A 16199-nucleotide genomic window follows, 5' to 3' on the forward strand; every position below is an offset into this window, starting at 1 on the left:
GGCGCGGGCCGCACGGGGGGCTGCGGGTTCCGCCGACGGACGGGCGCGGGCGCGCGGCTGCGGGGCGACGGGCCGGGCTGGACCAAGCGCGGGTCCGCGCGCCGGAGAGGGGTCGCCGCGGCCGAACCACTGCGGCGCGCGGGGGAGCGCGGCGCGTACCAACGCCGTCCGCTGGGGGCGTGGCCGGCGCGTACCACAGCCGGGCCGGGGGGGGCCTGCGGCAGTGGGGAGGGCGCGGGGGGCGGGGAGAACGGCCATTGGAAGATGCCGTGGGCCGCTCGGGCCAGCGGGGAGGGACCGAGAGGACGTGCGAGAAACAACGGGGGGGGGGCGGGGGGGGGGGGCGGGGGACAGACCATCCCAAAGGGGGGGGGGTAGATGAACGTAGAGGACGATACCAAGTTGGCCCCGGGCTGGGGGTCGGGACGCCGCGAGACTTTGAGGCTCTAAGTGAGTCGCGGAGCCGGGAGGCTACACCAAGAGACCTCAGGAAAGGGGGGAGGAAGGAGTAACGGGCCTGGGGGCGAGGGAACCTTCCTCGAGGTTTGGGGATACCGATCGTACCATAAGGTTTGAAGGCAGTGACGTGGCTAGGTGGGCAGGGGACTACAACTCCCAGCGGTCCTCGCGCGGCCTGGGCGGGGCCAGCGATCCCAAGAGACGCCGCCAGCCAGAGCTGCGTACCCATTGGTCCCCTGCTCCCTACGCTCCGCCCACGGCCCTCCGCACCTCCCCCGACTTCTCGCCACCCTCCTCAGGGCCATTCATTGATTCCCTCATTCACTCAACTATTACGTGACTGCGTGTTCGCTTACTAGAAGTTGTGTGAGACTTTTTGCTTCAGCTTCCCTGTTTCTTAAATGTGGATCATAGCTAAACCTAAAGTAGTTCTGAGGATCAAATGAGTTAATAAAGTATTAAGACCAGTACTTGGCACAGTAACGACTTAAATGTTATCTTCTCTTTTTAAAAAATCATGAGCAGTACCATTTCCAGTTCTAGGCTGGGCAGTGAGTGTACTGCGAGGACCAAAACAGACCAGGTCCCTCCCAGAGCCCAAGATCCACTGGAGAAAACAATGGCAGTCTATGGTGTTATAAACAGCAGAAATGCACAGGGCGATGGGATGGGGACCGTGAGAAGTCAGGAAGTGACCTTTAGGCAGCCTGCAATTCCACATAGGCTGGAAGAGTGTGCTAAGATGAGGGAACAGCAAGGGCACAAATCCTGAGAGTGGAAGGAAGGCAAGGTCGGCCACTGTGGCTGGAGCGGAGCTGTGGAAGTGGCCAGGGGCCACAAGCAGGTTCCTGTCCCCCTGGGATGGAATTAGGATTTTAGTCTCATTTTGCTGGGGAACCACCAAAAGGTTTTTGGCAAGGGAGTGATATGGTCTCACGTTTTAAACCATTCATAGGATGCATAGAATCATACACGCAGTATCTCTACAAGTCTCCGGCAGAAGCGGGGACCCACAGTTGCTTCTGAGGAGAGAAGCGGCAGACGGAGCGGGGGAAGGGGCCACAGAAGGGGAAAGGGGACTCAGTTTACCCTTTTAGATTATTTGGAATTCTTACCCCATGCAGATGTTACCTATTGCAAAATAATATTTGAAGTCTTTAAATCTTTTTTTAAGGATCCTCTGGCTGCTGTTGAAAATAAAATTGTAAGGGGTGAGTGGAAGCAGGAGGGCAGCGAGGAGACTGTGGCCGTAATCCAGGCAGGAAGTACACACGGAATGGGTCGCAGGCAGTGGCCACCGTGCAGGCGGTCATTCTCACAATTTATTTTCAAGCTGGAGCCCAAAGGACTTGTGCAGAGTGAGAGAAAGGGAGGGGTGAAGGGTGAGGCCAAGGTTTTAGTGAAATGGAGCTGACTACAGAAGGAGCAGTTGGGGGATCCCCAATTCCGTTTGAGATGCTGACTGAGCAATGGGGATCGGGGAGTCTGGAGACACCGCTTCCGGAGTCTTCAGTGTTTGAATCAGAGACCAAATGAGACCACGCAGAGCAAGTGTGTGGACAGAGCCCGGGACACTCCAGCCCCTTAGAGGTCAGGGCCATGAGGGGCAACCAGCAAGTGAAGTGGAGTGGCCAGTGAAATTCGGGAAGCCTGGGCCAGGTTGCACTTCTGGTCTTTGCTTGTCCCACCCATGAAGCCGCCTGTCCCGGGGCTCCCCAGCCCTGAGCCCCTAATCGCACCTGGGCTGTGGCCAAATGGGGAGTCAGTCCTCTCACACCCAGAGCACAAGCTAGAGATCAATAGTTATCTCCAGAGCCCTGTCAATCACCCGTCAGGACGCCCCATCGCTGGCAGCAGGAAGGAGAAAGCAGCACAGAGACAGAAGCTGCCTTCATCTCCCTAAATCCTCATTTCTCACCATTCTCATTGCTCCAAGCCATCACCATCTCTTGCCACCTTGTCTCTCTTATTCCACTAATCAACCATCCAGTGCCCTTGGAATTAAATACAGACTCTTCCTCTAATGCCCTGCATGGTGTGACCCCTGCTGCTGTCTCCAGACTGATCTCGTTTACATCCTCCCTGCTCTCCACCTAGCTGATGCCTTCCCATCCTTAAGAGGCCATCAGGACACGTGTGGATTGTATAAGCGTGGAGAAATGTGTGCCAGGATACACTCCAGCATGAGAAAAATGGAAACATGTCAGAATGTGAAATGAACGCACGCACTGAAATTCTATTAGAAATATAGAGTCCAGCTCTCCAAAACCATCTTGCTTACCTGGTGTGCTAGTTGGAAAGCCACCGTCCATTTCATCAAAACCTGCTGCCCTGGCGAGCACGCTACGATTATGACTAAGCAATTCTGCGCTCATCTGTTAGGCTGCCCACTTCCTGAAAAGTAGCTGTCTGTTACCCAACCTGTTTATGCCAGTTGTTCTGAAGATAATAACTTAATCCTATCAAACTAATGAAATATTAAAGCAAGAGACTTGTTTATATGCAAACCAGGTTGCCTGCACTGGAAATGAAGGTGAGTTGCTGGAAAAGAAGAAAAAATGCTGCCAGATTAGTTGCAAAGCGACTGTAAATGACCGAATGGAAAAGCTCATGAAAACCTAGGAAGACCCAGCCCTCAGTTTGCTTCATAAGTGTCTTTAGGTTCTCAAGTCACTTCAAAAAAAAAAAAAAAACTGGAAAGGATAGATGACTCGTTGTGGTTTGTGGGTGCTTTTTATACAGGAATCTGATGTCCTAAGATACCTGGAAGACCAAGACTTACAGAAAAGCTCCTGGTCCTACCTATCGAGATGAATGTCAGTTTAAACGTTCCTGGTCGAGATAAAAGGTTCCAAGTGTTTAGCCGGTCATCCGTGCTATTTGCCATGTATTTCTAACTCCCCACTTGGCCGGCAATTGAAAGGACTGCACTTCCTGACCCCATTGTGGTTGAGTGGGGCCAGGTGACAAATTCTAGCCAATGAGATGCGAGCAAAAACGACGTCTGTGAATTCAGCGCGGCGTGTTTCACTATTTGTGCGAGACCAGAGCTGTGGGCGCCTGTCCCACGCCACCTGGCACTGTCCCCGATCTATCAACACCGGCTGCACCCACGGAGCACGAGTGAGAAGACCCACCTGCGCGATTTCAAGCCACTGCCATTTGGCGGTTGCTTGTTATTGTCGCATAAGTCAGCCCGTCCTAATATAGAAATGTCCTTTTCCAATAATCCCGTTTAACCAACTAGTGTTTAACCACCGACTGAGTTTACTAAAAGGGCGAACTGGGAGTACATAGAGGTTGGGTGTGTGTGTGACACAGACGAGGTCACGAAGACAGTTGGACAAATAAAAACGCTTTCTACCACCAAACAGGAGGAAGGCGATCTCTGCCTGGAATTTTGTTTTTTGTTTTTCCAATTACAAAATCATGTTTGTTTAAAAAAGGTCTGCCTGATCCACGTTCTTCCACCTCCACATTTTCCTCCTCAAACTCGCTCATCGTGACTTGTAATATTTGTGTCTCCTAAGGACAAGGAGCCCGGCCAGCTTGTTCACCGAGCCCTCTAGGTCTAAGCGTCCGTCCCCCCAGAACCCCCACGGCGCCTCTACACAGGCCGTGGGAAACGTCCACCACCCCCTTTCCGCTTCCGGGTCACCCCAGGAAACCACCTGTCGCAGCTTCCCCAGCAGTAGGTCAGGACGATTGATTCTCACCAGTGGGAGCGGAAGCGTGAGCGGCATGGCGTCATGACGTCACTTCCGGTCCCAGACAGGTAAGCACCCGCATGCGCACTTCACCCCCTTGCGCCACTGCCCCTTCCAGGGCTGGAACCCAAGGACCCCCGGAAAGGAGGTGACGGTGACTGGCTGGAAGCAGCGCGCCCTGAGTCACTGCTGGAGGAGAGCCACCAGGGGACAGCCGGACCCACATCGGACTGTCACGGAGCGGGGGAGGGACACAAGCCTGGCTAAGCCGCTGAGATTTACGGATTTGCCGACGTACATCATCTGATCGACCACACGCGCAGACCGGGACAGCGCTCTTTAATCCTGTTTGTCCCCTCACCTCCATGTGCCCTGTATTCTGCAGCCTCCAGGCCTTTGCCACACTGTCCCCGCTATCTGGCGGCCCTTCCCTCAGTTGTTCCTCTCAAAGGATGACCCTTGATGGTTTAGCAGGGACTCTGCATTGAGCACGGAACTGTCGGGTCCCATCTCCTTCTCGCAGGGCCGGCCTGTCGCAGCCTCACCTTACAGACCCCAGAAATCCGGATCTGCATGGTGAGCCACTCGGCCACTCCCTGCCACCTCCAGGAGGGCGGGGCCTACAGCCATCCTTTCACTGCTACAGCCCCAACCCCTAGCGGGCATCCAATGCATATCTTCAAACAAACGACCTGCAAATCTATGACCTCCAGCGTCAACTGGGCCCCCACTGCTGCCTCCTGATCTTCCATAAAGTTCCTTGATTACCTCCTAGAGGCTGGTTCAGCCTCCACCACCCTACTCAAGGCTCTCAACAATAACCTGGTGGATCCTCAGCCATGCGCACCCAAGTGGGTCAGACTGGTGGTCAGAGCTGGTGCCAGCCTGTATCACTTAATTTTAAAAGATGTTCTTGGAAAAGCAATAATAATAGTATTTCTTAAACACTATGCTAAGCACCTGCTCTCTGAACTCTGAATCCTCACACACCAGGCCACGAGGTGGACAATTTTATTATCCCACCTACAGGTTGAGAAACCAAAGACCAAGAGGCCAGAGCCGGAGGCCATGGACCGAGCAGAGGCAGAGGGGGCCCCGGCGCAGGTTCTTGCTTAATCTCAACAGAAGCCCTTGACTCCTCACTTGATGGAAAGAAAGAGGCGCATTAGAAGTGAGCACCTCCCCTTTCCACCCCTCCTGCCCAAGGCCCACCATGGCCATCAACTCCGGGCTGGGACCCTCCCATCGTTGTCACGGCAGCGCCTCTCACATCTGCCGCTCAGCCACCACCTGCCCTCCAGCACATACTGTTTCCAACACTCCCAGATTGTAAAAATGTGGGCCTCCCGTCGTCCTCAAACCCAGGGGCCTTTCTCCTTGCACTGAGATGACCATGTCCCGCCCAGCCTCTCCTGATGCAGTGTCATCCACACCAGAGAATTGGTGGGACACTTGTTAGTATGCCAGATGTTTTTTGGAGGGGCAGTTTGGCAGCTGTGTCGCAGTTTAAAATGGGCCCCCAAAAGACCAGAAACATCCTACATGGCCAACAATAGGGGATTGATGGGGAAAATGATGGCATTCACATAAGGGAATACTATGCAGCCATGAAAAAGAACAGAGAACTTTTTGCCCTGGTATGAACTAGAGGAAAAGAGTAACCTACAGAATAAAGTAGGCTGAATAAGTTCTAGATCTGCGGTCCGACACAGAGCCCGTGGTCAGCAATACTCCACCGTGCACGTGAACTTTGGAGGGCCAACCTCATGTTAAGGGATCTTACCCCCCCCAACACACACACAAAAAGACCCAAAAGGACACAAGGAAACCTGGAGGTGACATGTCCCCCACCTTGATTATTCTGATGCTTCCACAGGGGTATATTTATGTCCAAATGCATCAAACTGTATGCATTGAGTACATGCTTTTTGTCTATCAATTACACCTCCATAAAGCTGTTTTCAAAAAATAAAGTAGGCCGCCACCAGGGAGAGGAGCCAGAAAATGAATATATTTCTGTTTGCTTCCACCTGCTTGTACCTATCTCTGAAAGGGCACGAGAAATGGGGAATTGACCTCCAGAGGGAGCTGGGAGAGACCATGCATTGGGGTGACTTTGGAACCTCAAAGTGTGAACCATAGGAAGCTTTTCTATATGCAAAAAATCAATTCCATTTTTAAAAAGTCAAGTAAAAATAAAATTGGCATACTCCTCAATTTTGAAATTTTGCTAAGAATGGATCCCACAGGAATGCCTGCATAAGTGAGCAAAAAACACATATAAATAGGCATATGCTCATCCTCTGCATTTTTTTGTGCTGAGGAAGATTAGCCATGAGCCAACATCCATGCCCATCTTCCCTATTTTGTATGTAGGACACCGCCACAGCACAGCCGCCAGCAAGTGGTGTAGGTCCAAGCCCTGGAACTGAACCTGGGCCGCCAAAACAGAGCACGCCAAAATTAACCACTAGGCCACAGGGCTGGCCACTTGCAGCATTTTTGATAGTAATGAAAGCCTGCACAGCCCATAGTCTGCCCACTATGCCCACAGTGTGACAAGTGGCTTCAAAGATGGCCCCCGTGCCCCCACCTCCTGGTATTACATTCTTATGTTACCCCCGCAGCTCCAGTGTGGGCTGGACCTAGTGACTTGCTGTAAAGAACAAAATATGGCAGAAGTGATGGGCTATCACTTCTGTGACTGGGTTATGAAGACTTTGGCTTCCATCTTGGGCACTCTCTTACTTCTAGAGAAGCCGGCAGCCACACTGGGAGCTGCCCTATGAGGAGGCCTACATGGCGAGAAACAGAGGGCAACTTCCAACCAATGGCAAGCAAGGAACTGAGGCTGTGTCCAACCACTTGCAAGGAACCGAATCCCACCAGCAAGCACGTGAGCGAGCCTGGACATGGGCCCTCCCCAGTCGAGCCTTCACATGAGACTGCGGCCCCGGCCCACAGCTTGATGGCAACCTTGAGAGACCTTAAGCCCGAGGCATCCAGCTAAGCTGTGCCCAGAGCAACCGTGAGACAATAACGCTTGTTGTTTTAAGCCACTGAGTGGTGGGGTTTGTTACACATCCACAGATGGCTTATCCAGACTGGATGGTTGGTGCAATTGGAAATGTGTCCATTTAATAAAGTACCGAAGGCAACCGTTTCAAGACAGAGCCACACGGAATGGACAATGTGGACGGATGGCCGTTACTTAAGTGAAAAAAGAAGCAAGATAAAAAACAACATAGAGAGACTGACCCCACTTAGGAAAAACACGAAACTATAAATGCGTCTGTAACCGCATGCACATAAATTCAAATGCCGGACTGACCTGCCTGCCTGCCTCTGGGGAGGAAAGTGGTTCTGCTCAGAGTGTGTTTTTGGGGTAAGAGAGGGGAGAGTGAGGTGTGGAAGGGTCCTTCACTTTTTATTTGACACACTTCAGTGCTTTTTCATTTTTATGAAACTGTAGTAACGTGTGTTAAGTCAAGACGTTTTTAAGATTAATTTTTTAAAACCCCAAGATGGTGGGAAAATATTAGTGAGTTTTAGGTACCTTGAGACATACACTCCCTCTTTGAAGGTGTCATTTTTCTTATAACTTTTCTTTACAGAGGTCGTAGGTGGGCATCTCCTCTCACCCAAGACAGGTTGGCAACTATTCATGTGTTTCGGCATTTTTTTCCTTAATTTTTTTTTTTCAATTATGTTCTGCCACTTTTGCCAGATCTGCTCCTTTGGGAGGATTCTCCTGAATTTCCCAGTCTTGCTTCCAGCTCTAGATGCACAGTCCAAAAGCAAATTGGTCAAAAATGAAATGTTTCCAACCAGTCACTCACCGATTATGACCCTCATGCTCGCTCTGGTGACTCAGACAAGCTGGCCCGTTCAGCAGCAGGTCTGCCCACATTTTACCTCCTAAGGGTGGGTTTTGGCCAGTGACGACAACAGTGGCTAATGGCAGCTCTCCTGTGTAGAGAACTGTGCCGGGCCAGCCACGTGCTCAATCCTGTGGGAAAGGCACTACCTGACAGATGGGGAAACTGCAGGAGCTGGAGTTTAAGGCCTCTAAGATTTTCACTATTTCTTCTACACCTAAGCAGCTTTCATAGTTCCTTGTGTGCAGAGAAAAACTTTCCAAAAAGATCTGCTGCTGGCATTGGCTGGTTTTAAGATGGGTGTTAAGCACTGACGCCCACCGTCTTTATGGGATTGTGAACCGTGGAGGTGACCTCTGTGTGTCTGGATCTTTTCTCACTCTCTGGGCATCCCGCTAAGCTCGGGCCGCCCGCTGCCTCACTTTGTGAATATGCCCCTGTGATTAGGTCATGACAAGTCCCTGGGGGTCATCTGATTGGGTGCTGAGGTCAAGAGGACCTCACTAGCCAGAGATGGCCAACCAGTGACTGGAAACATTTCTTTCTGATCAATTTGTCCTGGACCCAAACTCGTTTCCCTGCTGGGTGATTCCACCCCGGTGCAGACAGCACTGGCTGCCCTGGTCCCCTTCCCCTTGCAGCGCCCTTGGACGCAGTCCATCACTCTCTCCTCAAACACTCAGCTTCTAGAACACACTTGCCTGGTCCTCCTGTCTTCCAGCTCCCTGCCCCACCCTCACGCATGCGTCTTTCTCAGGGCTCTGTCCTTGTCCTCGCGTCTCCTCTTTCTTCTAGAGGTCACAAAATGGCGGCCCGGCAGCCTCATGAGACCCACAAGCGGATTTTGTTTGGTCCTCACAGTATTTGTGGTTTTTAATTTGAATGCCATTAGGCGGGGCAAGCACTCTCCAAGTTCGCCACAGTCCCTATCATTCCCTATTGTCTTACACCCGTCCGCTTCACACATTTCCATCACCTGCCTGGTCCCTGAAGCCATCTGAGTTTTCAAAAGCCCCGGCTACGCATGCCGCCGGGGAAACCTCACACACTTTCCCTTCTTCGACTACCACAAGCATCTCCTACTCATCTTTCGTTGGCATGAGAGTCACCTAGGAAGCTTGCTCCAAATGCCGATTCCCAGCCTCCCTCCCTCCCCCAGATTTGGCTCAACGGTCCTAGGACAGGATCAGAAACTCAAATGCTTACGGGAGCCAGGCGGGCCACATAAATGAGTGAACAAGCCAGGTATAAGAAAAGTCGACGGCCAGAAATATAATCAAATTGTATCTTTACTGAACTAGGGTGAATGCATGGAACAGAATACAAACATGTACGATACTGGAGTTCATATTTCAAATTCAAAATTGAAAAAATACAAATTGAAAAAATAGAGATATTTAGCTATGAAAATTTTCTCTGTCATAACTCTTTTGCCCCTTTGATTTGAAGTGGGAATGCCAACACCAGCCCTGGCGCCCCGAGCTGTCAGCGTCAGGCCTCAGATGTCACCGTGGGATGGGCAGCTTAGAATTCAACTTGGAATCCTGAACCCGGGGGCAGGATGTAACTTGACTCAGTTTGGTAACGGAAAACAGCTGTTCACAAGCCTGGGGACTTGCAAATGCGGAGATTCGGGACAACTACTGGAGAGAGCCGTAGGGTCGGGATCTCCCAACAGAATCACATTTAGGAACCAGCACCCTATGGCACTGCGGTGCAGGAACTACCGTTTGGGGTCTGCATTCACACGATCGACGTTAACCAACAGAGCCAAACTGGACAGTGTTCGTTTGTTTTCATCAAGTCTGGATGCAGGGAGCTCCAGGGGCGTTTGGTCTTCAACTCCAACCCACCAACTTGGATTAAGACGGTCCGGGCCGTCTCTTGCATTTCAGGAAACCAACTGCAGCCAAAGGAGTCAGATTATTTCTTGCCAACGGCTCCCCCATTTTTGCCAGGACTGAGCAAACACGATCATACATTCAAGGAGCTGTTTGCGAACATCCTTGTGGAGAAACTGTGGTGAGAAGGGTCGTAACCTTGACCAGAACTCTTTGATCGACCTTCTCAGAGGAACCAAGGGGTGGCTTTGGCTTCGTTTGAAATGAACCCAATAGATTGATTTCCACAGTTCAGGTTTCTTTCACACCATCGTGTGATGACCAGGTCACGGAACTTCTGTAAATTACATCGGGTCAAATTCACCCTCAACTCGCCCGTGGTCCAAGTGCAGGGGTGTGTCGAGGACGGCCAAGTGTGTTCCATTTCGCTTCTTAGCATGATTCTTGGTGGCTGATGCAATGACCTGACTTGTGCGTCCTTGCCAAAGGTTGCCACCTTGGATCGAGTGTCCTGATCCATCCCCGTGTGACACAGACCATTAGTTTACCACAACTGTCTGCAGCTGTGCTTAGGAATTCTGACCAGTCGACACGAAACTTCTCGTTTCTCTTAATACACAAAAAATAAGTCATTTCTCAGTGTTGGGCCTGCCTTGGCACACCGTGTCACAGACGTCTTCGGTCACCTCCAAATTCTCAACACCACAAATAAATAAAGCTAACAGGGTGGTCAGAGTTCATGAGCAGCGATCGAAAAGGCCACAACTGATTCGACTCTTTCGAGCAACTGGGCTCGTAAACCTTCTCGTTTATCTTCGACTCGCTGCGCAAGGAAAACGCCCGTTAGACGGAAATAATGGTCTAGCAGACTGCGTTTCTGTGCAGGACCCGTCATTTTGCTCCTTTTCAAACTCGCTGTCTGCAGAAGGATTTCATGCCCGGGTAGTTCTTTCCACGTTATTCTGGAACTGTGTACCGCAGCCTCGCCATTTCTGTTATTTGCTTTCTTTCCGAAGCAAACCTACTGACACTTGAGGCCCTTTTTCAGTTCGTTGAGTATCGCCTCTCGTGTCTGCTCCGTGTACTGGTCGAAGCTCTTACTATGCTTGGATTCGTAATGACGTCTCAGGTTGTATTCTTTCAACACAGACACGATTTTTTTGCATATTAAACACGTTGGCATGCTCTTCACTTCCACAAAGAAATAGGCTCGCTCCCACTTTTCTCGAAACACGTGGCCCTCTCGTTCTCTCTTGCGTTTTGCCGCTTTTGACAGAGACATGGGTACAAGAAAGATTTCACTTGCCTCTGAATGCTACCGCAGACAGGAACAAGCACAGGGCGAGCCCGTGACAACGGCAATGACCCTCTGCCTCACAGTGGGGGAGCCAAGAGGGAGTGGTGCGGACTGTGGCGAACCAGAGAGCACACGCCCCATGGAGAGGGGCAGCTCCAGCCCATTGTGGCCAGGCAGAAGGGCGGGCCCAGGGTGCCAGATCTTCTGACTTGTCAAGAGAAGCCAAGACTGCAGATTGTATGTGTGTGTGTGTGTGCGCGCACAAATTATCCTGATTTTTACTACTAACTTGACAGAAAAAAATGCCACGTATGCTAACACAGGGAAGGCCAAACAAAAGTCATCTGTAGAGTGGCCCACGGGCCACCAGATTGCAACCTCTCTCCTGGGACAGGGCCCAGGATCTGATGTTAACCAGCGTCCCAAACAACGCAGATGCTGGTGGTCCAGGCGTGGACCACACTGAGAAACGCTCGTCTAGGGTCTGACAACAGACAACAACTCTGCCTCCAGGCCAGACCGCCCCTGCACGCAGACCCCCCAGCTTACCCGGTTGCCCCGGGGACATCTCTCTGAGGACATCCTTCCGGTCTCTCGCCACACCACATGCCAAACCTGCTCCCTGCTGGATTCTCATCTTGGGGACAGCCCCACTGTCAACCCTATCCAAGCCCCAGATGGCCAGTCTCTGACTGGGACCGGGGGCTTACCCTCTCACCACGTGAGAGCTCGTCCTCTCCTGCGGCCTCAACCACCAAATGTCCACTGTCCCCTAAGGACACGTCCTGTCCACACGTCATGTGGACAGCCCTCTGATCATTAACACTCACTGCTGGTTCCTTCTCCCAGTTCCCCACCATCTACAGCACCCAGGCCAGGTCCTCTGGACAGACCTCAGTGCCCCACCCACCCCTAATTCCTTCATGTGGCACGCCAGTCCCCAGCCTCACCCCTCCTGCCCCGGACTCTGCCCGACCCCTCCTCTGGCTTCCCCTCTCTCCAGGACCATCACCCCAGCCTCCTTCCTGCCTTCCTGTCTCGCCCCATCACACACCATAGCCCAGAGGGGTCTTTGTGACACCCAGCCCACCGAGGCGCCCCCTGCTCCTGCCTCCTGGCTCTTTGGCGTCCCCAGGACAAACCTTGAGCCGCCTGCTTCGGAACCTGAGCGCCCTCCCGACTCGGCGCCTGCCCACCTCTCTAACCGCTCCCTCCCTCACGCTCACGCTCCAGAAGCATTGATGGCTTGCTCCTCTGAACACCCCAAGCTTTCTCCTGCCTTCGAGCATCCGTTTGTGCTGTCTCCACAGCCTAGACTGCCACTCGCCCCCTGCTTCTCCTCCGAGGCTCTGCTGGGCCCGGCTGGCACCATCTCTACCCCCAGGAGAGCCCGCGGTCCTGTGAGCTCTGCCTGCCTGCCTCCTTGTCGGCCCCGAGCCAGGCGCACCGGACTGCCTGCCTCACTGCCGAAGCCCTGGCGCCACCAGCCCGGGGCCTCAGGGATGTCTGCTGAAGCGGGAACAAGGACAGAGATGTCTCCCCGCCTTGGTCGCCTCCTGCCCAGTCCTGGGGACGTCAGTGACGGGAGCCGGGGCATGTGTTAAAAGGAACTTTATTGGGTGTCGGGGGTTCAGATGAGGTCCATGAGGATGTCGTCCTCCATGACGCTGGGCTGCAGGCCCGGCTGGGGGACCGGGCCTCGGGGACCCCCGCTCAGCAGCATCTGACCTGGGGGGCAGTGGGGAAGGGACTGCATCTCCCAGTAGTCCCTGGGGCCCTGGAGGGCCCTGGGCCTGCTTCCTCCCTCCTCCTCTGGGAGCCCAAGTCCTGAGTTCTCCAGGAAGCCTTGGGGGGACCCATCGAAGGCGCCTTCTGACCCCATCTGGTAACAAATATGTTTCCCACGAGCCTTTGGGAGCCCATCCCCCAAAACACCTCTCTGGCTCTAAGACCATGTTTCCCAGAAACCCCAAGAGGATGCCAGAGGGGAGGCAGGGGGACAGCTCTCGCCCCCTAAGTCCTTGGTCCCCTGGGCTGTATGTGCCTCAGAACCCCCAAGAGCCACGGGGAACCCGCTATTCTCGAATCCCAGAACTTCACCTCCCAGGAGCCCTTGGTCTCGGCGCTCCAGCCCCAGGGCTGCTGGGACACTCGGTCCAGACCCCGGCCTCCCCCGGGGCCCCTTACCTGGCAGTGGAGCCCGTGGGGGAAGCTGTGCAGGCCAGGACTGGGCGGGAGGCGGGTGCAGGAGCGGGGGCCCCAGCTGGGGCTGCCCCAGGCCCTGGTGTGGTGGGGGCAGCAGTGCAGGCGCCCCTGGCGGTTGGAGGTGGTGGAGGGAGGCCTGGGGTGGGGGCACCCCGGTCTGCGGCTGGGGGAACAAAGACAGCAGCTCAGAGGCCCCCAGCAGAGAGCCCACCCCACCATGCAGCCTCTGGCACAAAAGCTGCTCAGAGAACACCTGATCCAGGGGCTTGCCGGGGTCTTTCTTAAAGGAATCTTAGCAGAAGCCCACATAAACCTCAAAGGAGCCGGCGGGCCTGGAGCCCTCAGCGGGGCTCTACTCACACCCGCTGATCAAGCCAACCTCCCTCCTCCGAGATGGAAGAACACAACCGTCAGGGCGAGGGGCCCAGGCTCCCACGCCCCCAGCTCACCGGCGGTGGGTTGAGGAGGAGGCTCCGCAGCTGGGGGTTGGCCCCGGGGTTCTGGGGCCGGAGGATGGGTCCAGGAGGGGGCGGGCCGGGGGCCGCTCCAGGAGGGCCTTGGGGGGCGCCAGGGGGGGCCTGGGCAGCACCTTGGGGCTGGGGCTGCCCGGTGGCCGCAGAAGCTCCCACAGTGCCCTGAGGCTGGGGCTGTGGTGGGCGGAGCTGGAGCTGGTGGGAAGAGACGGGGGTGAGGGACACGGCCCCCAGGACCCCTCGGCCTCCAGGGTCGGGTCAGCACGACAGTGTCCTTGGGGCCTCCCCTGCCCCCGACCCCACTGGCCCTGAACTCACCAGGTTCTGCGAGGGCCTTGCCTGGTCCTCCAGAATGGGGCCCAGGCCCGGAGGCGCCTGCTGTGCCCCCATCTGTGTGGGGAGAAAGGGAACAGGTCAGTGACTGGGGGAGGGGGTTCCCCACGTCGGGGAGGGTCTGAGCCCTGAAGGGGAACCTGTAGGGAGCTGGAAAGGTTTTCTTTGTGGAGTGGAGGGTCTGGGAAGTAAACTTTACATTCCCAGTTCCCAAGAGAAGCTGTGTCTTGGATATTCGACGAGGACACTGAAAAGGGAGAGAAACGTTGCGAGAAAATATACAGACAGGCCTGAACGGGGCAGGGGCCACATCAGGAGATGAGTAGGCCCCGGCACTGGAGCCCCATGGGACCCCTGGGGGGTTTGGCCGGGAGCTCTGGGGCCCAGGTAGGCGGGGTGGGGGGGCAGCATCACTCACCCCCCGCTGCTGCTCCAGCTTCTGCTGCTGGACTTGCTTGTGGTTGGTGATGACCTGCCGGATGCCGTTGACAAAGCCGCTCTGGTCATAGGGAATGAGGCCCATGAAGATCTTCTTCTTGGACGAGTACAGCAGCATGAGCACGCGCACCTCGCACGGGGCCGTGTGGGGGAAGTGCACGCAGCCCGCCTGGCAGGGAGAGAATCAGAACCAGTCATATCCTAGAGGAGGAGGGATCTCACCCCCTCCTGGTTCTAGAAGGTTCTAGAAGCCCGAAAGCAAGGGGTGGCACGGTTTCTGCTGTAAAAGGTTGAGGAGACTAGAGGTTTGCTTGAGGCTGCTCCAGAGACAGAAACTGAGGGGCTCAGAGGAGAGCTGGGTGCCCAAAGGGACACAGCGAGGCCGGGATTCCTGCTGACTGCCAGGAGGGAGAGGGGAGGAAGTGCCCCAGACAGAGGGCTGGGTCCCAGCACTCTGACCTTGACCCACCACCCCCGCCCCGTGGGCTGCCCTCCTCAAGGGCCCCTGGGAGGGTCCATGGCTGAGAGAAGGGGCCTCCCTCCAGAGCTGGCACCGGAAGCGCATGAGCAACGGTGGTGGCAGACACCATGACTGAACCCTGTTCCATTTAGGGGAGCGACGTGTCCAGGCCCCAGTGCACTCGTGGGCGCCTGTTCCCTTGCAGCCTCCTGTGCAACCAGGGAGGCCCAGTGGCCGGGGTTTGGCCCAGGAGATGTGGGAAAAGCGTGCCCGGGGGGTGGGAAAGTGCTTTCCTAAAGAACGAGAACATGTGGCTGATGCCACACCTCCCCCTCGCCTTCCCCCATCCAGTTATGCAAGATTCCTTGAGCTTCCAGAGCTGTCTTGTGCCCACGAGAAAGATGCTGAGAGAACCACAGAGATCCTGGCCTGACGTCAGGGGACTACAGAACTAACCCCGATAGCTGCCCCCCTCTGGACGTCCTGTTCTGTGTCAAAAATAAAGGCCTACTCGTTGAATGCTCGCTTTTGGGGCGTCCTTCTCAGAACCCAGGATGCCATGATGTGAGGAAGTCCAAGCCACACGGGGAGGCCATATGGGGGCACTCTGATGGATGGGCCTGCTAAGCTTCCCGGGGACAGCCGGCACCATGTGGGGGCCACCCTGAATCTCGAGCCCAGCTGTCAGGTGGCCACGGTCTCAGGCACCCTCTGACAGCAACCGCTAGAGATCTGTTCCTATTTAGAGAGGTCTCCCTTGGGGCAGGCCCAGTTGCGCAGCGGTTAAGTGCGCACATTCCACGTCAATGGCCTGGGGTTTGCCGGTGTGGATCCCAGATGCAGACCTACACACCCCTTGGCATGCTATGCTGTGGCAGCGTCCCACGTATAAAGTAGAAAGAGATGGGCACAGATGTTAGCTCAGGGCCAGTCTTCCTCAGCAAAAAGAGGAGGATTGGCAGCAGATGTTAGCTCAGGGCTAATCTTCCTCAAAAATAAAATAAAATAAAGTCTTAAAATGAATAAATAAAAATAAAGTCTTAGAGAGGCCTCCCTCAGTGCTGTGGGTTGAACTGTGTCCTCCAAGAACACACGGTAAGGTTCCAAC

At 54.6% G+C, this 16199-nt stretch overlaps 1 protein-coding gene across 1 annotated transcript in view; it reads right to left on the reverse strand.

Annotated features, from left to right (window-relative positions):
* The window catches only part of MED25 (mediator complex subunit 25), a 35257-nt gene that overhangs the window by 8437 nt on the left and 10621 nt on the right, over positions 1–16199 (reverse strand). Inside the window, exons 14-19 of the mRNA XM_046682144.1 lie at positions 14612–14800; positions 14179–14250; positions 13837–14055; positions 13370–13550; positions 10911–11151; positions 160–215 (exon numbers count right to left, since the gene is read on the reverse strand). Of these exons, the coding sequence (XP_046538100.1) occupies positions 160–215; positions 10911–11151; positions 13370–13550; positions 13837–14055; positions 14179–14250; positions 14612–14800 (958 nt within the window). The remainder of the gene's footprint in view (positions 1–159; positions 216–10910; positions 11152–13369; positions 13551–13836; positions 14056–14178; positions 14251–14611; positions 14801–16199) is intronic.

This window comes from Equus quagga, chromosome 13 (genome assembly GCF_021613505.1).
Source record: "Equus quagga isolate Etosha38 chromosome 13, UCLA_HA_Equagga_1.0, whole genome shotgun sequence".
Lineage (NCBI taxonomy): Eukaryota > Metazoa > Chordata > Mammalia > Perissodactyla > Equidae > Equus > Equus quagga.